Source organism: Phoxinus phoxinus (genome assembly GCF_949152265.1).
Source record: "Phoxinus phoxinus genome assembly, chromosome: 16".
In the NCBI taxonomy this organism is placed as follows: Eukaryota; Metazoa; Chordata; class Actinopteri; order Cypriniformes; family Leuciscidae; genus Phoxinus; species Phoxinus phoxinus.
The window spans coordinates 1,570,493-1,596,921 of NC_136891.1; the positions used below are offsets into that span (position 1 = coordinate 1,570,493).

General features: G+C 37.6%; 2 protein-coding genes across 3 annotated transcripts in view; one reads left to right on the forward strand and one right to left on the reverse strand.

Moving 5' to 3' along the window:
* The window catches only part of mettl24 (methyltransferase like 24), a 27,128-nt gene extending 25,061 nt beyond the window's left edge, over positions 1 to 2,067 (forward strand). Inside the window, exon 6 of one of the 2 annotated variants that reach the window (XM_079584469.1) lies at positions 973 to 2,067. In XM_079584469.1, coding sequence (XP_079440595.1) covers positions 973 to 1,296 — 324 coding nt within the window. In that variant the 3' untranslated portion in view covers positions 1,297 to 2,067. The remainder of the gene's footprint in view (positions 1 to 972) is intronic. The other variant, XM_079584470.1, reaches the window with a different exon arrangement.
* Positions 2,057 to 25,785, reverse strand: cdc40 (cell division cycle 40 homolog). Its single transcript, XM_079584468.1, has 15 exons — positions 25,087 to 25,785; positions 24,852 to 24,938; positions 23,590 to 23,719; positions 21,728 to 21,814; positions 20,512 to 20,651; positions 18,656 to 18,752; positions 18,436 to 18,575; positions 18,099 to 18,173; positions 17,145 to 17,190; positions 13,590 to 13,691; positions 13,123 to 13,238; positions 10,530 to 10,663; positions 7,758 to 7,834; positions 5,941 to 6,085; positions 2,057 to 4,327 (listed from the first exon to the last, which is right to left on the reverse strand). The coding sequence occupies exons 1-15, from the start codon at positions 25,267 to 25,269 to the stop codon at positions 4,150 to 4,152; spliced, it is 1,737 nt and encodes a 578-aa protein (XP_079440594.1). The 5' UTR covers positions 25,270 to 25,785; the 3' UTR covers positions 2,057 to 4,149.
* Between the last annotated feature and the right edge of the window lie 644 nt (positions 25,786 to 26,429).

Sequence of the window (26,429 nt, forward strand, 5' to 3'; positions counted from 1 at the left end):
GTGGTGGGAAATGTTATTGTTTAATCACTTTCCTGGGGATGTTCGTGTAAACCAAATCTGCACAAATTTAGAGCAAATACTGATCAACATGATATATTAAATACAGTATTGCACAGGATATGAGACAGAGTATATTTAGGCCACGCCCACACCGGGACGAGGTGTCCAGCAAACACGCTGAGAAACCCAGAAATACGTTTTTATAACCCGTCGACCCCAAAAAACGAGCGTTTAAGGACTTAAAGTGGACAGGCAGTGTAGACAGAGCGTAACGCGTCTCATTACTCTGAGAACTAGCGTACGCCGCTGGAGGAGAACGTCATCGCCACAGGATCGCTTATCTTACAGAAATATAATATATAAAACTGACATCTGGATATTTGACTCACCAGTGACCAAATGTTTAACTCACTGCACACTAACTGTGTTTCTAGTGCATACTGAGTGTCAGGATCCCCATTCGTTCCAGCCTGATCCACTTTAAAGTCCTTAAACGCTCGTTTTAGTTAAAAGCAAGAGATGACGAGGAGGATCCTCTCATAATGCAGAGTCAATGGAGACGGGTGGATTGTTTCCCCCCCGGTGTGGGCGTGGCCTTCAGATTATGTATTTATATTACATCTTGTGAAAATGGTATAATATGTCCATGTGCGTCTTGTACTCGCTACTGGTTATTTATAAGATTCTGGATGAGTGAGATTGGCCTGTTCTGTTATTACCGGAGTATCTGAAGCTCGTGTAAAGGCTCCACCCTCTTCTGAAAGGAGGCGGAGCAACAGCTCATTTGCATTTAAAGGGACACACACAAAAACTTTACATTTTTGTTCACACCCAAAAAGGGGCAAATTTGACAAGATATAATAAAAGATCTGGTATTTTGAGCTGCAGTTTCACACACACATTCTGGGGACACCATAGGATTACAATGCATCTTGTGAATAGGGGATAATGCGTCACCTTTGCTGCCGTCAGGTGGACGTCCTGAAGCTGGACCTGGAAAGCGCGGAGTGGAAGGTCCTGGAGAACCTGGTTCTGGAGCGGGTTCTGGACTCGCTGGGTCTGTTGCTGCTGGAGCTGCACCTGCACTGGCCCGGCTTCGAGGTGGGCGGGGACGAGCCCTCGGTGATCCGCTATTGGTTCAGTCTCCTCAGGGAACTGGAGCGCGCTCATTACCGGCTCTATCACAGTTACAGCGACCCGAACAAACCTCGGCTGATCCTGCACAGAAACATCCAGAACGCCAGCAGCTCCTTCGTCCTGGGATGGGTCAACACTCGCTTCGTACCGCACGGGTGAGCGACGACTGTTCAGGAGAAACTATCGAAGATTCAGTCTCTCTAAACTCCGCCTCTCTGAGAGCTGCTCTGCTCTGACTGGTCAGAAATCGAAACACTCATTATCATATCTGAATCTCAGCTCTTGACACACATCGAACAGTAACGATGGCGTGGGTTTTACCCAATTGGCCACCTTCCGGTCTCTCTCGTGAACCCAACACTGAGATTAAACTGCAGTTCCTCCACTGGCCACTAGAGTCCGGCTGCAGAAGAGACTCAGTCCCATAGACCCGCATGTTCAAATGCCCAAGAAATTGCCCAAATATGGCAGTATATGAACGTTATAGTACATATGTATTATGGTATCACCACGGTACAGTGCTGTTTTGTAAAGGGAAATGTAGCATAAAATATAAAATTATATAATATATACAAATAATGTTACTTTTTATTTCAGATGAATGCTGTTCTTTTGAACTCTCGATTCATGAAAAAATACAGATATTTTTTTACACACAACTGTTTTCAACATTGATAATAAAAAATGTTACTGGAGTAATGATGCAGAAAATTCAGATTTGATCACAGGAATAAATGACAATTTTCTATATATTCACATAGAAAAAACATTGTTGTAATAATATTTCACAATATTACAGTTTATTGTTTTATTTTTAATCAAATAAATGCAGCCTTGCTGAGCAGAAGAGACTTCTTTTATAAACAAAAATATTTACAGATCCCAGATCCTTTTGAATGGCAGTGTATATTAAATTAATTAGTCACAATCAGCAGTGTGTGTGTGTGTGTGTATATATATATATTATACAAGGCCGATTACATGTCTATTTTAATTAAATTATGCATCTAATATTTTTTTTGTATTACAAATATAATTATATCCTTTTTGTTCTGCATTGATTTAAATGTCCCATTTTGATCCAACATTGATGCACCACACAAGTATCTCCCATGATGCAATGTGCTTAAGACACTGGACTCAATACTCTACCAAACACAAATACGGAGTAAAAATGTGTGTTTCCCAAAAGCAGCAGTATTATAGTAGTAGCATAAGCAGATTATACACATAATTGGAGACTGATCTAATGCTTCTGGGGAAATGCAGCACAGAAATAAATCAATAACAGCATCAATTATTTTCAGTATGAAATGACATTAATGGCATATTTTTGTTAGCATGTAGCTCGATGACAACAGGCTGGAGGGTTTTTCAGCTGACTTCACTCATTGTGTACAAATACCAGACGAGGCGTATGAATATTGATAAATGTCACATTCCTTGAGTGTAGGAGGAGAATTTCCGGGTAAATTGTATGCAGTGCATTCTGGGATTGCCTTATTTGCATCATTTTGATTGAAGAGTTTATTCTGAAAAGGACTGAATAAACTAAGAAACTGTTACTGGAGATGATTTTGAACAGACAGATTCTGATTGATCGTCTGATCTGCATATCTAGAAACCACAATAATCAGGTTATGGCAATTGATACATGGAGCAAATTCCATATTTAGATTTTTTAATAAAATAATTCACTGTGAGGTTGTGATATTTGCTTCTGTAGAGACACCATGTGCAATTTCCCATTAAAATAAGAAATAAAATACATGTTTAACAGCAAAATTCCCAGTGAAGGACTAAATTACCCATAATGCCAAAGAGAATGTTCTGATGTTTTAAAACATTTAAATATTGATATTTTGAAGTGATTTAAAAAATGAAAAATACATGTATAATTAAAGTCGCCAGTAGGTGGCAGCGAGTCACTGTTAATGAGTGAGTCATTGAGATTCAAACGATTCATTCAAACGGATGATTCATTCATGAACGAATCATTTGACTCTCTTAAGGGGAGACGCCCCACGTGAATAGGTAACAAAAATGAACTAATAGATATCAGGATAAAAATTCCCCGGTTGATTACTGACATTAACATAGATATCTTTTGTATTACACGTTTTTAGAATATGTTTAAATATGCAAATGAGGTATTATCTAATTAAATATGTGCTAATTTGCATATATTTCCAGAAGAGAAATCTGAACATTGAATACAGCCATTTTGTTTCATTTTGTTGACAAATTAGTCAAAGGTGGGATTTTGAATATCACTATTTATCACTCACTGTCAACAGCCATTAAAAAAAAAAAAAATTAATCCCGTTTTTAGGTATAAAATGTTGTATAAATCAGAATCTGAATGATATATGAACAAACCCCTCAGTAAAACCCTTAAGAATATAGATAGGAATACAACTGGAAAGTTTTGTGTATGACAGAGTGAGAAAAAACACATTTTGAGAATCATATTGTCAGAAATTAACATCAGCCAATGAGATTTCGCTTTTAGAGTTAAATGCCCCATTGTACTTTCACAATTGCTTGCTGATAAAAAAAAAGGAAATGACCATATTTGGATCCTCACCCTCGAAAAGTGACGATTTTAACATGCTTTATAAAAATATCTGTGGGTAAAATTGAGGTAAAACTTCACACACACACTCATTTTCGACTTATTTTACATCTTGTGAAAAGCGCATTATATCACCGCTTTAAAACAACAATCATAGTAGACGATAAATATCTCTCACCCCAAATGTAAAAATACTTCCAGATACAGGAACCAAAACACACACACACACACACAGCAGAAAATAAACGAGAGACATTTATTATCTTCTAAAAGAGAGATTGCGAGACATGGTTTCATTCATTAAAAAAACAAGAAAAGCACGAGCTGAAAGTCTGTGGCGTGTGTGTGTATGTGTGTGTGTGTGTGTGTGTAGGGACTGGATACCAGCCGGATAACATCCGCATGAGCCGCTCGTGAGGAAGGAAGTGTTCAGTTCCTCAGTCCCAGAGTTTGATCAGGCCGTCCCAGCCACAGGTGATGACCTTGGACGTCTCGTGAGGGTGCCAGAGCGCGCTGATACACACCTTATCGTGCGCCTTGATCCGATGGTACAGTTTCGTCGTCTTCCAGTCCCAGATGTTCAGCTTCCCGTCGGCATCACCGGATACCACGTAACTGCAGGGAGACGGGGAGAGAACCAGTTAAAGCTGCAGTCTGTAAGATTGACAGCTAGTGGTGGAAGTCGGTACTGCAGGCCAATTCAAAATAGCGCAATGGACAATGAAACATGGAAACGTGTAGTATCACAGACCAACACAATAACAAACATTCCAGCCTGGAAACACACATTTCAGAGTAAAATAAGCTGTGTTTTTCAGAGACGCGAGTATGTGAACTTAGCATAGCATAGTTTCCTCAACATCTGCAAACATGTGGTATTTTTATGCTTTAGTCAGGGTTGGTACAAGGTGCTTAAAGTGCTTGAATTTGACTTATTGAAATTTAAGTATGATGCTAATCATACTAGCATTATGCTAGCAACATGCTAATCATGCTAGCATCTTGTTAAAACCATGATTACCTCATGCTAATAACATGCTAATCTTGTTATCATCTTGCTAAAATCTAGCTAACCACACCCTAGCAACCGAGTGGCGAGTTGCCACTGCAAGCACCATTCACATTTTCTTCTGGAAATGTACATTCTAGTGCCATATTTATGAAAGTACTGAAGGTATTAAGGTACTAGAAAAGTGCTTGAATTATTGAAGGACAATATATGTAAGATTAGTGTTGAATTTTATCATATTACAGTTAAAGGTGGAGTCTGTAAGAATGGTAGTGGTGGAAATCGGTACTGCAGTCAAATTCAAAATATCGGGGACCGTCGTTAACCCGCCTTCTCAGACTCGACGTCCCAAAATCTAGTTTAAATCAAAGGCATATTTTCCACAATGGTTTTCACTCTTTCGATATTGAAACATTATCATTTATATCACCAATTCAATCACAATTTGGCTAAATTTATAACCTGGCTGTTTTAAAAATGAAAAAATAGAAACTTTAAACGGTCCCTGCAGTTTCCTGCCAAAATAAAAGCTCCGTGATTTAATGTTTGAAAATGAGGAAATTAAGACAGCCATACTCATTAGAATTGCAATTCTAAAATATTTTCGTAATTTGTTTTAAATAAACTATATTTTTATTTAATAATACCATAATTATTCATTGTAATTTTACAGCTGTACTGTAAATTAAAATAATATTTACTTTACAGTGAAATTGTGCAACCGTAATAATTCATAATTTGTCTTAGATTTAGGAATAATAATAAAATCGTAATTATTACGTGTAATTTTACAGATGTACTGTAAATTAAAATTATATCATTTTTCATATTTCTTAGTTTGTTTTAAATAAAATATTAATATTTTATTTAGTAAATTACTATTATTATTTATACTCATATTTTATATATTATCACAATTCTAATTGCTTGTTTATTTTTCGCCAAATTGTGCGGCCCTACAAACAAGCACAGTAAACCTGGAGCTTTTATACAAATCACAATTGCTATTTTTATCAGAAAAGGAAGTAGAGCACACTGGACCTGAGTGAGGCCATCTCATCTACACACATCTGTCTTTAAGCTACAGCTGTTTTACCACTAAACCAGCTTTGCTTTAAGGAATAAGTTTCCTTCAAGAGTGTTTCGGCTGCTTGAAGCTCCAAATCACAACAATAATAACCGAACATCAACAGACACGTGTTGTTTTCTGGAGACTCACCTCATGTCCGGAGAGAAGTCCACCTGACAGGCGTATCCCGCCACCATGTGACCCTTGAAGATCTTCTTCTTGTTGAGACGGAAGCGGTTTTGAGCTCCAAAGATCAGGATCTGATTGTCCATGGACTGACAGGCCAGCCACTTCCCTGAGATCGGCACAACACACAGGTCATCAGTTACAGGAGACACAAGAAACTGACACCGTGTGCTAACCAGACGCGCTGCGATCAGATTCCAGCGACAAATCCTTTGTCTGTCCGCGACTAGACGCGGCGCGACTGCGAGATGCGTCGAAATCAATCAATACCCACAGCTAATCAGAACAGTGTGTGGGCGGAGTCTCGTGGCGAGTGCACAACCAATCAGAACAGTGTGTGGGCGGAGTCTCGTGGCGAGTGCACAACCAATCAGAACAGCGTGTGGGCGGAGACTCGCAGCGAGTGCACAACCAATCAGAACAGCGTGTGGGCGGAGTCTCGCAGCAAGTGCACAGCCAATCAGAACAGCGTGTGGGCGGAGTCTCGCAGCAAGTGCACAGCCAATCAGAACAGCGTGTGGGTGGAGTCTTGCGGCGAGTGCACAGCTAATCAGAACAGCATGTGGGCGGAGTCTTGCAGCAAGTGCACAGCCAATCAGAACAGCGTGTGGGCGGAGTCTCGTGGCGAGTGCACAGCCAATCTGAACAGCGTGTGGGCGGAGTCTCGTGGCGAGTGCACAGCCAATCAGAACAGCGTGTGGGCGGAGTCTCGCGGCGAGTGCACAGCCAATCAGAACAGCGTGTGGGCGGAGTGTCGCGGCGAGTGCACAGCCAATCAGAACAGCGTGTGGGCGGAGTCTCGTGGCGAGTGCACAGCCAATCAGAACAGCGTGTGGGCGGAGTCTCGCGGCGAGTGCACAGCCAATCAGAACAGCGTGTGAGCGGAGTGTCGCGGCGAGTGCACGGCACCAGAGAGTAATCTTGACGGCACTCGCAAGAAAATGGATAAGTACATAATCAAACTAAACATAATTAAAAACACATAGGCTACTGAGTTACTAAAACAATCTGTCAAATAATACACTTGTTTGTTCACAGTTTGAACGTTCTTGTTTCCAGATTGGTTCAAGATCTGAGGTGAATTTTCCACTGTTGCTTTTACAGCTCAAAGCTGGAGCACTAAATGATATTCAAAGTCACATGACACGCTTTTAACATTAAATAAAGCACATAAACAGTGTCTGAGATTATCAGTGCCACACTTTGTGTCTGTTGTTCCAGCGCGACGGCGCAGAAAAATAGAAATCGTTTCTAAAATAGAGTCGTCGCGTGTCGCGGCTGGATAGGACAGAAACTCTGATTAACATGGAAAATGTTTATGTATTAAATGAATGTAAACAGTGGAAGAATAAAACGCTTGTGTAACGGTATGTTGGATCCGTGCATTCACTCTTAAAGCGACAGCGCCCTAATAATCCTGATGTTTTAATGTTAATCAAACAAAAAAACGTTCCTTACTCTTGACTGAATAACGTTTGTAGCTTTAATAAGGATTTATTTTATTTATAACTCTTGAAATGTATATCTTTAGGCCTCTTGAATGTTAAATTAATCCAATCAGTGTTCAATAGAAATTATTTGATGATGCAGCAATAAATGCATGTGTTTTTGAACCTTGCTAATTTAAAACATGATCTAAACACTAATCTATTTTTACGCTTGACTCTGAGAGAGGACGCGGAAACAAGGGTTGTCTTCTCCACGTCTGTGTTTGAGGGATTCTGATCAATTATTGATCCGGGCGGCAGGGAGTGTCACATGACGTGTATGATGTCACTCACCGTTGGGCGACAGCGTGACCGCGGGCATCGAGTGCATGCTGGGCTCAGCGATGTATTTAAAGTCCACAGGAATATCCCTGAGAAAAGATGAAATGCACATCAGAATACAATCAAGCACAACTTTGTGTTTAAACATTCAGATTTTTAATGTTTTTGAAAGATGTCTCTTATATGCTTACGAGGCTGTTTATATGGATAAAAAATACAGTAAAAAGTTAAAATATTATTCCAATGTAAATCATCAGTTTTCTATGTGAATATACAGTAAAGTGTAATTTATTCCTGTGATCAAAGCTGAATTTATCATCATTACTCCAGTCTTCAGTGTCACATGATCCTCCAGAAATCAGGATAATATGAGGATCTGATGATCAAGACACATTTATGATTATTATCAGTGTTGAAAACACACACAGCGCGATGTGTTTTGAGTATTGTAATCCAACACACACAGATGTGTGTGAGTATTGTAACCCATCTACCACAAAGCCAGCTCCTGTAAACTGGGGCAGAGCTCTGACACCTGAGGCACGAGGAGAATCCCTGAAGACGACACGAGTGTCCCGGAATAACTCTCCGCATGAGCGAGAACAAAGCGTCAGCAGCGATTCAGAGTCTTCATAACCTCTCTGTGTGTGTGTGTGTGTGTGTGTGTGTGTGTGTGTGTGTGTATGAACACCGGCTCAGAGTCTATATAACCTCTGTGTGTGTGTGTGTGTGTGTGTGTGTGTATGAACACCGGCTCAGAGTCTATATAACCTCTGTGTGTGTGTGTGTGTGTGTGTGCATATTTACATTTAGCTGACGCTTTTATCCAAAGCGACTTACAAATGAGAAACTATAGAAGCAATTAAACTAGCAGTAGGACAACAGTATGTAAGTGCTATGACCCTTCACAGTACAATCCAACGCATTTTTTTATAGATAAGAAAGTGTTAGTAGTGCTGGATCAAGTGCTCAAGTGCTGCCGAAAAAGATACGTCTTCAGCAGTTTCTTAAAGATGGCTACAGACTCAGCGGCTCTGGCTGAGTTAGGCAGATCATCACCAGCAGGGGGCAGTCATGGTGAAGCTCAGAGAGAGAGATTTCGTGCCTCTTTGAGATGGCACCACCAGACGCCGCTCACTTGCAGAGCGCAAGTTTCTGGATGGCACATAAGTCTGAAGTAATGAGTTCAGGTACAGGGGAGCAGTGCCAGTGGTTGTTCTGTAGGCAAACGTCAGTGACTTTTATTTGATGCGAGCGGCAACCGGCAACCAGTGCAATTTCGTGAGGAGAGGAGTGACGTGTGCTCTCTTCGGCTCGTTGACACACATATATAATGTATATATATATATGTTCTCTATATGCGAGCTCTTCGGCTCGCATATACACATATATAAACACAAACTTGTGTATTAGATGCGATTCATTGATTTGACAGCACTAATATATATGTATATATATGTATATAAAACTGGTGTGATTCTTTAGGGTGTTCATGTAAAGTTTTTAAAGTACTTTGGTTAAAATTCCTCAATGGTTAAGTAAAACAGCGACACGTTTCGGTGCATGACATCACAGTGCTCAGAAAATACAAACGGCTTGATTGAGTGTTTAGACTTTTTGAGGATTAAAAAAAAAGAAAATAAAAAAATGGAGTGAATGGATTTTTTTCATTGTGTTGCGGTTATCCACACACTGCAGACACATTTACCGTATATACCCGAATATAAGACGAGGTTTTTGTCCTAAAAATAGGGTGAAAAATGGGGGGTCGTCTTATATTCGCGATATAGACAAAATCACGGGGGAAAGGGAGAAATAGCGAATTAATATGAAATAGTGACTGAAACGCGACCCATTAAGACAAAACCAGCTTTCCCTTCCAAGATGTTAATCTGCACAAAAATCCTGATAATCGAGCCGTCGTCTGATGAAATCAAATACACATAAGATAAAGACAATATCTGTGCTGTGATTTCGGCTATACTTGCATGTAAAATTAGAGAAGCAACATAATATCTGTGTTTAACTGAATTAAAACGCTGCTCCTCTCTGCCACACGAGAGACGCAGAGCGAGCGAGAGAGAGAGAAAGAGAAGTGAGCGCAAGAGACGTAGAGCGAGCGAGCGAGAGAGAAGTGCGCGCGAGAGACGTAGAGCGAGCGAGCGAGAGAGAAGTGCGCGCGAGAGACGTAGAGCGAGCGAGCGAGAGAGAAGTGCGCGCGAGAGACGTAGAGCGAGCGAGCGAGAGATTAGTGCGCGCAAGAGACGTAGAGCGAGCGAGCGAGAGATTAGTGCGCGCAAGAGACGTAGAGCGAGCGAGCGAGAGAGAAGTGCGCGCAAGAGACGTAGAGCGAGCGAGCGAGAGATTAGTGCGCGCAAGAGACGTAGAGCGAGCGAGCGAGAGAGAAGTGCGCGCAAGAGACGTAGAGCGAGCGAGCGAGAGAGAGAGGTGTGCGCGAGAGAGAGAGAGAGAGAGAGAAAGGTGCGCGCGCGTGCTGGAAGAGAGAATGAATTATCAGTGCAATTTTCAAATAAAATAATTTTCTGTTGAAAACCAGATTTTTTCCACAAAAATAAGTCTGGAAATGGGGGGTTGTCTTATAATCAGGGTCGTCTTATATTCGGGTATATACGGTATATGCAAACACCATATAAAAGTGCATTTTTCATCCGATGACGCCTTTCCGACATTATTTTCATGAGAATTAAACCAATTTCTCTCTAAAACCAGTCAGAAACCGGAATCCCCCATTAAATGTGAGTTTCTGTGAGCGCCGCTCCTCACCACTCCCACACGCGCAGACTCTTGTCGTCGGAGGTGCTGACGAAGCGCCGGTTCTCGTCCACGAAGGTGATGGTGTTGACGGCTCCCAGATGCCTGTCGTACTCCTGAACCACCTCACGGGTGCGGATGTCCCACTGCAACACACACACACATCAGCCTTCACACACTCGCCCCGCCACGTCAGAAACATTCAGTAGCCTTCAGCAGTGATTCAAAACCCCAAAACATTAAAGGTGCGTGTGTGATTTTTAGCGACATCTAGTGGTGAGTTTGTGAATTGCACCCAACAGACGTTACGGTGGCCGACAGGAAGTGATGTCGTCGTCTGAGAGCAGTTAAGCAATGAGGTTTCTTTACAAAGACAAATTAAGAAATCAGTTTACTTCATTATTCAGTAAAACGATGTTATTGCGAATATTATTGTAGCTTGTTCATCATTGTGTCTGTTTTATTCGCTGACTTTAGCTTTAGCTTCTTATCACGAAGAACAACATCGTGAGGAAACACGTTTGTCCGCTCAGGGCCACCGTAGAAACATGTCGACGTAGAAACATGTCGTGTGTAGAGAAATGTTCATTCTAAGCTAATAAAAACATAACGGCTCCTTATGTAAGCTCTTTATACACCTCTGAAGACATAGTTATGTTTATGATATTGCATTTCTGTCGACAGATCCTCCTAAATATTACACAGTACACCTTTACATAAATATATAATCTGAAATACAAAGTCAATTCTTTGATGAATTGAATGTTCAAAAAAATAGCATTTATTTAAAATAGAATATTTTGTAACATTATAAACATAACTTGATCAATTTAATGCATCCTTGATGAATATGAATATTACTTTCTTTTAAGCAATTATAAATAAATAAAATTATTGGTTACACTTTGTTAGGTAACACTTTATTTTACAGTGTCCTTGTTACATATGTTACATGTACTTACCATAGTAATAACAGTAAATTATGCATAATTACATGCAAATAACCCTCAACCGAACACTAACCCTATAGTAAGTACATGTAGTTGTTTAATATTAATCAGCACTTAAATATATAAGTACTCTGTAACAATGACACCTTAAAATAAAGTGTAACCCTTTACGTCATGGCAACGTACAACACAAACGCACGCGGGAAACACTTAACGTAACGCGTAAATGCAAGTAACTAACGTAAATCAAGCAAGCTAGTGCGCACAGGCCACGAAGTGTTGGCAGAATAACACATTATAATATGGAATTTTGTCCAGAAAACTTCTTGCAATTCCAGGACTCTCAAGGACCTGTATATAAAGTATGTGTGTTTATTTTCAAAAACTTTCTAGGGCTTTGAAGTTGTTTTTTCAGATTCAAATAGAGATGCACCGATTAGTGTTGTCAAAAATATCGATATTTCGATAAATATCGATACTGAAATATCTGAACGGTACCAATACTAATTTCCCGAAGTATCGATACTAGCCGAGCGGTCACTTTCACTTCTCTCCAAAGGCGCGTTGACAAACACCAGACGTGACGCACTCGTCTCATTCGCTCTGGTTAAATAGCAAAAGTGAAGTGAATGGAAAGATGGCGAGGGCGGCGCCCCCGCGACCGGCTTTGGTTGATTGATAAAGAACACCGCGAGCGGGCATGTCGGAGAATAGCGTGGACACGCGCTACACACCGCGAGCGGGCTGCGGGCACCCAAAAGATTGTTTGACTATCAATAATCCCTCACATCACTCATTTTTTAAAATGATTTTATAGGTGTAAACAGACTTAAGGAACAGGCTCCAGGGGTACCATTTAGCAAGCAGAGGCTACGCTCAGCATCAGGGGTGTTTGTTGTTTGGACAGACCTTTCCCCACTGCTAAAAAATCCTAAAGGAAACACTGTAACTCTTCTCATTTTAACTTTTCTGAAACATAAACAGATAGAACTCGGGACATTTTTGTTCATGTAAAATATACCTCATTGTCATGACTTGTTATATTTAGCTTTAAAAATAAATAAATACCCCCTTAATATTGTGGCAGTTTTTTTCCCTGTGGTATCGAAAATGGTATCGAATATCGATATTTTTCAAGGTATCGTATCGAAGTTAGAAATTCTAGTATCGTGACAACACTAGCACCGATTACAATTTTTTCGTCCGATTCCGATTTCCGATTTTTCGTTGAGTTTGATCTGCCGATACCGATTTGAGCTGATTTCGATTTCATTTTTTCCAACCACTTTACAGCACACACAAATATTTATTTTCAATACATTTCTTTTATAAAACACTTTTACCCAAACTGAATAATAAAAACAAGTTTAAATGGGTACATTTTCTATAAATATGTTTGCGTCTTCATTTTCTTTTCTGACGTAGTTTGTTAAAACACACTAGACATGCAAATAATGTGCATTTTAGCCACTTTTTGTGTGAAATCATATTTATTTTGTCCAATAAAAAGTGTGCTTTCACTTTAATTGAGCGTGAGCAGCAGAAATGGACTCGGCGCCGACTCTGCTCGCGGTGTGAACGCACCCATTGATTAGCATGTAACATCTCTATTCACAAACTTCGAAGGATCTCAAGGACCCGTGGGAAGCTCATACCTGGACGATCTTCTTGTCCGACATGCCGGCCACGAACAGGTTCTGCTTCTCCTCGTCGGGGTTGAACTTCACGCAGTAGGGAACCTTCTTATTGGTGAAGGGGGCGATGCACTTCCCTGGAGGATGAGCGGAGAGATGCACTCACTATGAGCTCGAGCGCTACTCATGATCCACATTAATTATTATTATTATTAATATATAAGAATTAGAAAAATATTCAAAAGAAAAAAGTAAATTATTATACTGTTTTATGAACTATTTTAATAATATATTACCCTAACAAATAATTAGATTTGCTTTTGGATTAATAACATTTTATTTAACCATTAAAACAGAGTTAAGAAAATGTAAACTGAAAAAAACGGAATTTGAAAAAAAAAAAACGGATTTCATGAACGCAATGAATAAACTGTATTAGACATGCAAATGTGTGTGTGTGTGTGTGTGTGTGTGTGTGTGTAACTCACCGGTCTCTGTATCCCAGAGTTTGATGTATCTGTCGTAGGCGGCGCTGAGGAACTGTGTGCCGGTGTTGTTGAAGCAGACGTCACGCACCGCTTTACTGTGACCTACACACACACACTCAAAGATTACACCGTATATATGACACATGACATGTGCTTTGAGTAGTCACACACACACACACACACACACCACACACACACACCACACACACACACACACACACACACACACACACACACACACACACACACACACACACACACACACACACACACACACACACACACACACACACACACACACGTCTAGGAGCCAACTAGATTGACTTGTCCTGGTCAACTCTTTTTACCGGCCCGGCAACGGTAGCCATGGTGATCAGTAACCCACGGAGACGAGTGACAGCCGCCGTTAGCGACCAGCATTTACAGTCACTCTTATACTCTACATGTTATAACTCAAAACGGTTAAAGTGTGTATGTCAGGTTAAATTTTTTTTTTAGATATATTAAATAAGGGTTAGATGTCTGAGTGAAAATGTAATTAGCATTAAAATTATTACTGTAACTGCCCTGCAATAAGATTTATAGCCATTTCTGTCAAGGTCATATTTTTAAAACAAGGGCTGAGCTGTGACGTCATACAAGGGAGTCGCGCCAACAAAGTTCTATTGAAGTATGGAGAGTTTGGAGTCTGAGGAGATCCAAAATCCCCCTCAAACCTACGATGGCCCACAGCCATACAATTTTGAGCCTCCCAGGCGGGAGACAGATGAGGAGCCAAACAGAAATGTAAATAATTCCTATCGAAGAAACATAAATATCTGGTGTGAAGAAGAACCAGTGGAGAGTTGGTCAGGTGTCTGGTAGTATAGGCATAACTTAGCGGTGGAACGGTACATGTATTCGTATTGAACCGAAACGGTACGGGCGTCATGGTTCGGTGCTTGAATATACACGGAGAATACACGGTATGAAAATAAATAAAACTCGCGTGCAAATTAATTCATGCGGAACTAACGTTGGCTTACTGTTATACGCGGGTTATTTAGGGACACCTAATCTGTAGCTCCGCCTTAGCTCTGAAGCTCCGTGGCTATAATGAACAGCCTGCGGTGTCAAGATTGCAATGCTGGAATATGTTGGTGTGTGTGTGTGTGTGTGTGTGTGTGAGAGAGAGAGAGAGAGAGAGAGAGAGAGAGAGAGAGAGAGAGACGCGGGCGCGATCGACTGCTTCAGTAGCACCGTAGGCACCGCATCAGCTGCCAGTCTCACTCGGGTTTTAAATCCCATTTTATAACTCATGAGATCTCCAACCGCGTAGTCCTTCTCAGTGAAATGGGCGCTGCAAATGACCGAAGTCTTGGATACCGAGGCAGCACTGAAGTCAGCGCGTTTGGTCCGAACAAAGTTGACCCAGGCACGGACACAGTGGACTCTGTGACCGGTTTTAACGGTGTTTTTGCACCCAGCACAAACGCAGTAATTCACCATCGTGAAAATACGCCTGCGTATACTAACTACCTAACTTAAATAACTAAATAAATGTCCTAATCACTAATTCTCTCGCTCTATCACTCGTACAATTATCAACACAGCTCAGCGAGCTGGGGAGACGTCTCCCTGTTATGACGTCAAACGATTCGTTTGGAATGAGGAGCAGTTTTAAGGGAGGACTGAAAATAACGAACTTTTTCATCTTATATTCTGCCTTTAGGAATCGAAAAACATACAAAACAATACATCAACTTGTCAAACGTGTATTTCCCCTCACTATTTTGTGTCAATCATAATTAAAAATTTAACCTGACATACACACTTTAAGGCATAAAAATATATAATTGTAATAATTACTCATTATTATAATAATTATTTTGGACATAGTAATATTTATTAATTATAATTATTCTTATTGACATAATAATAATAATAATTATTATTATTGTGATGAAAACAAAAATAATTATTCTTATTATTACATTTAAAATAAAATGAGGAAAATTGTTTAAAACGTCAGAGTAAAACAGTATAACAATGATAATCCATTATTATAATTTTTATGTTATATTATTATAAATATTTTTAAATTGTATTTTTTGCATAATAATCATTATTATTATATTAATACTGCTATTATTAATAATATATACAGATTATTATATACAAATTTAAAAATAGGAATCAGAAAATGTTTAAAACTGTCAAACAGTATAACAATAATAAATTATTATAATACTATTTTATATTAATATTATATTAATTTAATAAAATGTAAGATACAATTATTGAATTATTATTGTTATTATAATTAATAACCAATAAGTATTATAATTTTTTTAAACTGTCAGAAGAAAAAGTATAACAATGATAATAATGATTATTATTATTATACCGTTTTATGAATTGTATTATATTATCCTATTGTATAATATAATATTAAGAATAAAATATTTTGTTTTAATTATATATACTATTTATAATATTACACACACACACAATGAATAATAATTATATTAATAAAAAAATATAAATAAAAAAAAGTATTTTAGAATAATAAAATATTAATATAAATACTATAAATTATATTATGATTATTGTTATTATTCCGTTTTACTCAGCATTTTTTTTATTCTCTCATGTTTTATTTATTATATAATAAAAAATAATATTTTTTAATATTACTATAATTTTAATTATTATTGTTCTTAATATTATTCAACAACTAGAAAAAAAGAAACGCTTATTTTCTGATTGCGTGCAAAGACGCTCGTTAAAACATCCTCGCCGTCCGGCACACGATGGTTTGATGAATCTGAATGAATTAAAGCCGTGGAGAGAGTTTCTGAGACGGCGCCTGATAAACGAGTCGAGACGCTGGAGAACCGGCCTGTGCTTTACTCCATTACTCACGTCTCAGAGTAATTACAGCACATCAGCCAATCACCACAGCGCTGAGAGTTCACACACCTGTGCGACTCTTACACACTAGAGGAGATCACACACACACACACACACACACACTAGAGGAGATCACACACACTAGAGGAGATCTCACACACACACACACACACACACTAGAGGAGATCACACACACACACACACACACACTAGAGGAGATCACACACACTAGAGGAGATCTCACACACACACACACACACACACTAGAGGAGATCACACACACACACACACACACTAGAGGAGATCACACACACTAGAGGAGATCTCACACACACACACACACACACACTAGAGGAGATCACACACACACACACACACACTAGAGGAGATCACACACACTAGAGGAGATCACACACACACACACACACTAGAGGAGATCACACACACACACACACACACTAGAGGAGATCACACAACACACACACACATACTAGAGGAGATCACACACACACACACACACTAGAGGAGATCACACACACACACACACACACTAGAGGAGATCACACACACACACACACACACTAGAGGAGATCACACAACACACACACACATACTAGAGGAGATAAAACAAAAACACACACGTGTAAACACACACACACTCACCAATAAACGTCCGTGCACATCTCCTCTCGTTATAAACCTCCCACAGCTGCAGCAAAAGACAAAAACAGAGAGTGATTTTAAAATAAAAAAGAATACAATTTAAAATAATAAACTGATTTTAAAATAATAATTAACATGCAAGATTATTCTTTTTATGATGATGCGGCGTCAGAATTAATCTTAAATTCTTCACATTTGATGCTTTATGTCCGTTCATTTAAACAATCAGGAGATTAGAGTAAAACATTACATCTGCAACATTAATTTTTCATAAAATTACATAAAATAGTATGAGGTCATAAATTGCTTGCATAATAATTATAATAGTTAATTATTCTATTAATAATAATAATAATGTTGTTGTTATTATTATTATTATTATATTATTTTTTTATAAATAACAATAATGATTGTTATTTATTACAATTATTGTAATCATATTAATATAATATATTAATAATAATTGTATTATTCATATTATAATATTCTAAAAGACCGTTTTAAATAATTACCGTTGCATACTAAGTATTATTATTTTATTTTAACGGACTGTTTTAAATTCTTGTATCTTTGTATATTAATAATAATGTTTTTAATTATATTGAAAAAACAATTATTAATGTTATTATTATATTATTAGTTTTAAGATTAATTATAATATTATTCAATTAATTCTATCAATTTATTTAAATTCTTGTTGCATAATAATTACATTTTATTATTATATTATTGAATAAAATAATATTCTAACAGACTGTTTTTAAATTATTATTGTTGCATAATAATAATAATTATTATTATTTTTAACCGACTGTTTTAATTTCTTATTAATTCTTATTATTATAAAAAAATACATATTATGCATTCTTATTATCAATAACTATTGTTGTTGTTGTTATAACTAGTATACAAGCATTAGAAAAACACACACACACTCACACACACACACCTCACCTTGATCTTGCAGTCCATGGAGCAGGACAGCAGCAGATGCCCCGACGCCGGGAACAGGCGGATCGCACTCACGCCCTGCACACACACACACACACACGACACAGTGTGTGTCAACACTCATGAAACCATACCAGAGAATGAAGGTTGGGAATCGAAAATCAATTGCAATTCTGGAATCGGATTCTTGTTATACGACTTTAAATCATTGAAGCGCGAGAGACTGTGTTCTGTGTATCAGTGTATCAGTGTATCGGATCCGTGCAGCTCTTAAAGTGACAGCACTCATATTCCTGCTGCCGTCTCTATAATAACACCACTAGTCTACACACACACACACCTTAGTGTGTCCGGTCCACACGTGCAGCTGCTTCTTGGGCAGGTAGCATTTATCCGGGATGTCTGGCGAGCGCAGGTTGATGCCCACGTCCTGAGGGATGTGTAGGTACGAGCGGCCCTGGTAATCATACGCGTCCTTAACTGCAGAGAGAGAGAGACGGGGTGTAAGAGCAGATCCAGCACGCGTCTAACGGAGTGTGTGTTGTGTTGTGGTGGCGTACTGTGAAGGATGGTCTTCTCCTCCGCTGGAGCTTCTTCTTCATTCTTGCCTCTCTTCTGTCTCTTGGCTGTGATCTCGTCCAGCTCTTTCTGCTCATCCTGTCAGTCAAACATCATGACAAACGTCAGTCTATAACACACATTAAAGGTGGATCTCGTTTTTTAACTATAGATCGACAGATATTGATGTTTTATATCCGATACCATGTTTATGTGCATTGCACAATAATAATTTCATGTAAAATTTAGTTTTAAATCCTTGTATTTTTGTATTTCCTCCTTGCAATCATATTTTTTGTTATTCATGTTAATTTTAGTTTAATTTGTAGTCATTTCATTATGTGCTTTATATTTATTTATTTCTAATTTAAAAATATTGCAATTTGGCTTTATTTTTATATCAGTTAGTTTTAATTTATTACCAGTTATTAATTTTTAGTGCTTCAACTTCAACTTATTTCAGTTTATTGCTCAGGCAACAAATAAATAAAAACTATGTTTTTTTTTTACTAATACTTTATTTTAATTAACTGAATGTTTTTTAAAAGTTGTAGTAAACGATAATAATTTATTTGCAGCAGAAGCCAGAGAAGCAGAAATCTGGATAACAATGTGATTAATGGAGCAGCGCTTCTGTTTAATCCTGGCTTAGGATTCATCATCTTCAGGGTTTGAAGTTAACAATAATTAATAATCAACTGTAACAGACATCGTTATTTTCCAGCATCCGTTATGTTTCTGATGTTCTGTGTCCTGTATTGATCTGTCCTCCAAAAACCCATTTATGGTGATGAGGATGAAAGAGGAAGAGATGCTGGATGACGAGATTTTCTTTGAAAAAGAAATGAATGTATGAAATCCACATTTTTATATATATATATATTACTAGGGCTGTCCGTTAAACGCGTTATTACACTTGTCGCCGCGCGCGCACACAAGTGTGTCTCGTCTTGTTTTGGACGAGAAGCGCAGCGCCGAGTCTAGCACAACTCGTATCGCACATCGGACGCGCACTTTCTCAGTTTACGGCCAGCAATAAAAACGCAGAATGGCGCCGCCGGTGTGTGTGTACACTCAGACAATAATGTGTTTGAACTTTAAATACGAGGCGCGGCGCTTCTCGTCCGGTGTGCGACTCCCTTTAACGTTACGTTTTGAGATGATGAAGGATGAGCGCGAGACGCCGAAATGGACGCCAATAAGATTCTGAATGGAAAGTTTACTTTTAAAAAGTTGCCAAATGGTTCAATTGACAAGACCAAAGTGATCTGTGTGTGTGTCGTAGTGAACTGAGCTATCATCGCACACGTCTGGTCTAAACACCACTTGATGGTCAAGCGCGCGCGCACACACACACACACACACACACACACACACACACACACACTCGTCAACATCAGTAACGTCACCTCGTCAGTATCTCTGTCACCCTTTTATTGATGGACAGTTACATTGTGTGAGAGATTATTTGCTCCAAGTGAGAATGTTAGTGTGGAATTGAACACAGTACATGTTGTTTTCAATAAAAAACATTTGCACAAAGCAAGCGATCCACTTTTCCATGTTGATAAGAGCATTAAAATGAGAAAAAATAATGTGACAAAATGAAATCAAGAGACATTTAGAATAGATACAAATGTGTGATTAATCGTGAGTTAACTATGACATTAATGCGATTAATCGTGATTAAATATTTTAATCGTTTGACAGCCCTAATATAGATATAAATATATATAAGCAGTGATGTAGTTAATCTGGTTAATTTTTTCTCTCTTTTTTTCGGCTAGTAGAAGATCTGAATGGCCAGTAACTTAAAGATTTAGTAGCCACATTGGCTGGCGAGTGGACGGCGTCTCACCTCGGAGGGTTTGGCCCCGTCTTTCTCATCCTGGTATTTTGCCCACGGGCCCAGAAAGCAGTCGATATCCGCCGCATCTCCTCCTTTCACCTTCCTCCGCTTCTCAGACTTCTTTGGTCCCGTCTCAAACACCGTCAGCCCTAGTAATAACACCATTAATCATGACTAACATGAGCAGGAACATGATATGGCAAATTAAATTACAATGATCAGATGTATTAGAAGCAAAAAAACACAGGGCTGGTCTTCATTTTATCCTAAGTGCCGATATATGTTTATTTTTAACGTTATCTGCATGATAAGAAAATTTGGCTGATATAATAAAGCCGATAAATAATGTATGATTTCCTTCAGAGACTCTTCAGATGCAACTCAACATGATGGTTTGGAAATGCTTGAAATATGATTGGAATCACTTCAAAAAGGGAAATACAGTTCAGCGCAAATCTGTCATATCGGCTTCATAACATTATTATGAGGACATTATAATTGTGTGTTTGGGTCGTGGCTTTTAATGGTGAGACTTGTTTTTATAAACAGGTTCTCAAAAATATTAAAATTTGGATTGAGATTTATCAGCCAATATATCGGTTATCGGCTTTCAAATATACAGAATTATCGGTATCGGCCACAATGTTCATATCTGCGCATCCCTAATCTTTAGGGAAGTGAACCTGGAATTATTGATGGTTATTAAAAACTCATTTGGCATAAAAGGAAAGAGCTGTCGCAATTGATTTAATTGTTTAACATGTAACTGATTGTGAAATAATTTAGTTATTTTATTGGTTTATTTATAAAGAAACATACATGAATAATGTGTATTAATATATTCATTATATTTTTTTCTCTCACAAAATGCTATTCTATTGAACAGTAGAGATAATTTTTTAGTTATTTTTTTTAAATATGTATTGTCAATAACCTAACCACTTAATTTTTTTTTTCTTCCAATGCATTTTTGTACATTAACAATGTAAAACTTTGATTTAATAAAGAGAATTTGACTGGCTTCTGTTATATTATTGGTTAATATTATTAGGAATGAGTCACAATGATCAGATTTAGTGTTTTAATATTTCTTCTTATTTAAGTTTTGACTTTTAGAGGTACATTTACAGCAACATGCTTGCAGCGATGAATCCTGCACCATTAAACCAGAATTGATTGTATGACACATTATCATATTATTATATTAACATGATGTGAATCTTACCTTTGTTTTTCTCGGCTTCTTCTATGGCTCCAATGTAGCCGGTGGACGAGACCTGACTGGTGTCCACCGACGGGTCCAGAGCGTAACCTGACCCATAACACACACACACACACACACGGTTTGATTCTATGGCATGAATACGGAAGCAACACAAGCGAGATCGACGTATATCTCCAGGCGACGACGAATGTCATAATGGTGCGGAGCCAAGGCTCGAAATTGCGTCACATATGCTCCTGAAATTTTATCTGTGCGACCTAAAAATATATTGGGAGCATTCGTGCGAGTGCAAATAATGGTTGTGGTGCGACCGGTGTTCATTTCTCAACAAAACGTTCACAAATGACTGCACAGTGTGTGCCTTACGTGCGCTGATGCGCGGTGGCCGGACCATCATTCTATCCAACGTTACATAACCAATCAAACTTCATCCTTACATTCTTAACTTTAAGAATTTAAATTGGTTAATATTAGCTGTCAATCACTCCCACTCCCTTTCACCGCGCTCTGTTGTCACGTGCCGTTTCGTGTAATTCCCCCGAAGTGATAAAATTCTGTCTAAAAAATGTTAAGGCCAGACAAGTAGTTTGTTTAGGCTTGGTGTGTAGGGAATTACAAACCTGCGCACATATATTCAAACGCACATAACTATAGAATTAATTCTTGATGCGCACGTGAGCGCCATCAGTGTTTCTCACAGGTTCGGGTTTAAAGTCTGTGTAGAGAGAACGGTGTCGTCTTAGCGGCCTCTAATTTAATAACTAATGATCGTTGCGACGGAAGTGAATCAATTAAAACTAACTTTAGCTGGAAAATAACTTTATTCAAGAACCGCTATAAAGCCAAAACAATCTGTTACCTTAAATTATACGTTTATCTCTGTAAAGCAGCTTTGAAACAATCTACATTGTTAAAAGCGCTATATAAATGAAGACGACTTGACGATAGGGCTGTAAACGATTGGATGTAAACATCCAAAATAAAAGTTTGTTTACATAATATGTGTGTGTATACTGCATATAATTATTTTGTATATATAAATACACACATGCATGTATATATTTGAGAAATGTTTGCATTTATATACTGCATATATAGCCGTCACAAATAATCCTGGAGTTGGTGATGTGGATCCGCCAGCTGAAAAGAAGTCAAGTAACGCAGCGTTCACGACTGAATCAACACATTTTAAGCGCGAGAGCTTGTTTAAACACGGAGAGAGTGCCAAGCTCAAAAAAATGCAGGGACAAGTGTGTGGCAGACAAATCAGGATCATTAGGTTCGATTATTAAGGCTTTTAATCGCCAGGATGCTGCCGGTCGTTCCGCTCTACTAGCAGAGCTAAACGTCAGATTTGGGGGGTGCTCCTAACTTTTTGAAGTCGTCACCAGTGCTACCAAGTAAAAAAGTTCATTTTGTTTTTCCATATTAATGAACACGTGCGCATTTTAGTTTCGCTTTCAAATTAGAGCCAATTCGAGGGTGGATTGCCTGAATGGGGAGTTCATTAGCCTATTATTGTTAATGAAAAACACAACAACAAAAAACAGTACAGTGATTAATTCGCTTAAATAGGCGCTTTTACATTTCGATTTGACACCAAATATTCCTCCATCTTGTCAGTCAGATCCTCGCTCTGGTGATTAATGAGATCTGAGTTCTGCTGCTGATCTGTGCGGACTCTCGTTCAGCTCACGGTTTATTAAGCAGACACGTTCAGTTTTTAATTGTAGTGTCTGTTCTCTAAGTGAACTAAATGATTATATTACAAATAAAATTGACGTTGGAGGGTAGTGCAAGTGTGTAACCGGTGTCGCTTCTGAACACCGGTAACACAGACTAGCGTAGCAAGCCTATCTCACCGAACGTAGAGAAGGTTCTCCTCTGCTGCTCGAACATGAAGTCGTTGACGTGAGCCGGCTCTGCGTAACCCGACAGCATGTTTCTCGGAGCCGCCATCTGCTGCGATCTGAACGGGTTCACCGGCCCAAACTGGAAAGAGATGAGAGGGAGACTATCAGTATAAATAAGATGGTGGTCATATGCATATTTGTACATTAACAATGTAAAATTTGTATTTAATAAAGGGAATTGGACTGGCTTCTGAAAAGTAGGCGTTTATATTATTGGTTAATATTATTAGGAATGAGTCACAATGATCAGATTTAGTGTTTTTACATTTTTTCTTATTTAAGTTTTGACTTTTAGAGGTACATTTACAGCAACATGCACTGATGAATCCTGCACCATTAAACCAGAATTGATTGAAAACAAATAACGGTACATTATTAATATACTGGGTAGAAAAAAATGAATATATAATATATATATATTAGGGCTGTCAAAAGATTAATCGCATCCAAAATAAAAGTTTGTGTTTGCATAATATATGTGTGTGTACTGTGTATAATTATTTATATTTATATATATAAAAACACACACAATCACGTATATATTTAAGAAAAATTGGTTATACTTATATATAATATAAATTATCTAAATGTATATACAGTATATAAATGGAATTATTCCTTAAATATATACATGAATGTGTGCGTATTTATACATAATAATTCTACACAGTATACACACATATATTAGGTAAACACAAACTTTTATTTTGGATGTGATTAATCACGATTAATCTTTTGACAGCCCTAATATATATATAATGAGGAAACTTAACAGACATTAATTTTAGATTTATACTATAAATCTAGTCTATAAAAACACTGTAAAATGTTAGTAAATTTGATTAAATTAAGTGGATAAAAATGTGAAAAAATAAAACATTAGTTATCAATCTATTAAGTCAATTAAACTTAAATGTATTTAGATTAAAATTGCATAAAAGTTAAATAAACAAATAATTCATTTAACAGTACACTATTATAGTGAGGGAGTAGAACAAAATACTAATGTAACATAATATGAACTACTTTTAGATTTATACTGAACTTGGCGTTCATAAATGATAACTTTAGCATTGGGTTTCTTACACAACAGGTGTGATCATATTTGAGAGTCTGTGGCATATAAAGCGATTTAAACACCTGATATATTGCACATAATATTTGAAATAGACAATATGCTTCCATCTGTCTAGACAAGCAGCTGTATTCACCTCTGGAGCAAACATAGTTTCAAAAGTAGGGTTGTACGTGACTTCTTTAAGTGCTGGATCAAGATGTACACCGGTCTCAACATCTTCCTGAAAAAGACAAACACAGAACACATAGTTTCGCCAGTTATGAAGCGACCAGGCATCAGAACAGCGAATATTAACCACATTTGACTGATTTTCCTCCAAATCAACCGAGGTTCCGTTTGTGGCTGTGACCCGCGCGTTTCTTGTTTACCTTCACGGCGACCTCGGGCGCTGAATTCAGAAGGGATAAAGTCATTATACTGTCGGATTTTAAAGGCTGGAGATGCGCGATCGAGTCTGGTTCGACTTTCGGCGGAGTAATACGGGATTCGGACTCATTTTCCGAATCTGAGTCGCTGCCGTACGAAACGAGGCCACTCTCTGTCGCCGCCATCTTGGATGTTGTTGGTCTGTCGTCAGCGGGTCCTCAAAGATGAATATTTTGTTAAAAAATATCTTAAATTGTCTTATTTAAAAAAAAATATTCTTAAACCATACGTCTATATTTAATATTATATTAGAAGCGTATTAATGGTATACATCTGAAATGGAATGTAAAGCGGGCGCAGTTGTTGTGGAATAAGTTAGATGTTGTATCTTTTAGGACAACAGCTTACAAGAGCGCGCATTGCGACGTACACGCGCATTTTGTAATGCGCTTATGTTTTAGTTTATTATCACCACAACCAGGGTTTTTATCATTATAGTTAACTAAAACTAAAACCATAAAAAATGTGTTCCTTGAAATAAAATAAAAATAAATAAAAACTCAATAGGTATATTTAAAAAAAACGTTAAGTAAAATTTAAATAAAAAGAATTCAAAATATGACAAAAATTAATAGTATCTAAATGATACTAAGATAACACGGATTCTCACTACACATAAAGAGTTGTATAAAATATGTCTGGGTTACTTATCTTATGTACTATAAAAAGGGAAATAAATTAGGGCTGTCAAAAGATTAATCGTGATTAATCACATCCAAAATAAAAGTTTGTGTTTACATAATAGATGTGTGTATACTGTGTAGAATTATTATGTATAAATACACACACATTCATGTATATATTTAAGGAATAATTGCATTTATATACTGTATATACATTTATATCATTTATATTATATATAAATATTTTATATATAAATGTAACCAATTTTTCTTAAATATATACATGATTGTGTGTATTTTTACATATATAAATAATTATACACAGTATATATATTATGGAAACACAAACTTTTATTTTGGATGTGATTAATCACGATTAATCTTTTGACAGCCCTAAAATAAATACATAATATACAATTAATATGTTACAAAGTTTCACTGGTTAAAATAAAAAGATTGTGCAAGAGCGAGTATTGTCGATATTATTACATATAAATAAGAAATTATGCCTTTCTGTATCTCACTTAGACGTTTTCATGACGTTTATGTCAGTTAGCATGTCATAACTTCGACATTTTCCATAAAAAATTCGTATAAGGGTGTCATAATTATGACTTTGAATGTCATAATTTAGACTTTGTATGTCAGACTAATTATGATTG

Bases quoted from the DNA above. Each gene is read 5' to 3' on its own strand.
- cdc40 (XM_079584468.1), bottom strand. From the start codon at position 25,269: ATGGCGGCGACAGAGAGTGGCCTCGTTTCGTACGGCAGCGACTCAGAT. The intron at 20,652-21,727 runs GTAAGATTCACA...TGTTATTACTAG, and splicing joins AGAAGCCGAGAAAAACAAAG to GGCTGACGGTGTTTGAGACG. The intron at 18,576-18,655 runs GTACGCCACCAC...CTCTCTCTGCAG, and splicing joins GGAGAAGACCATCCTTCACA to TTAAGGACGCGTATGATTAC.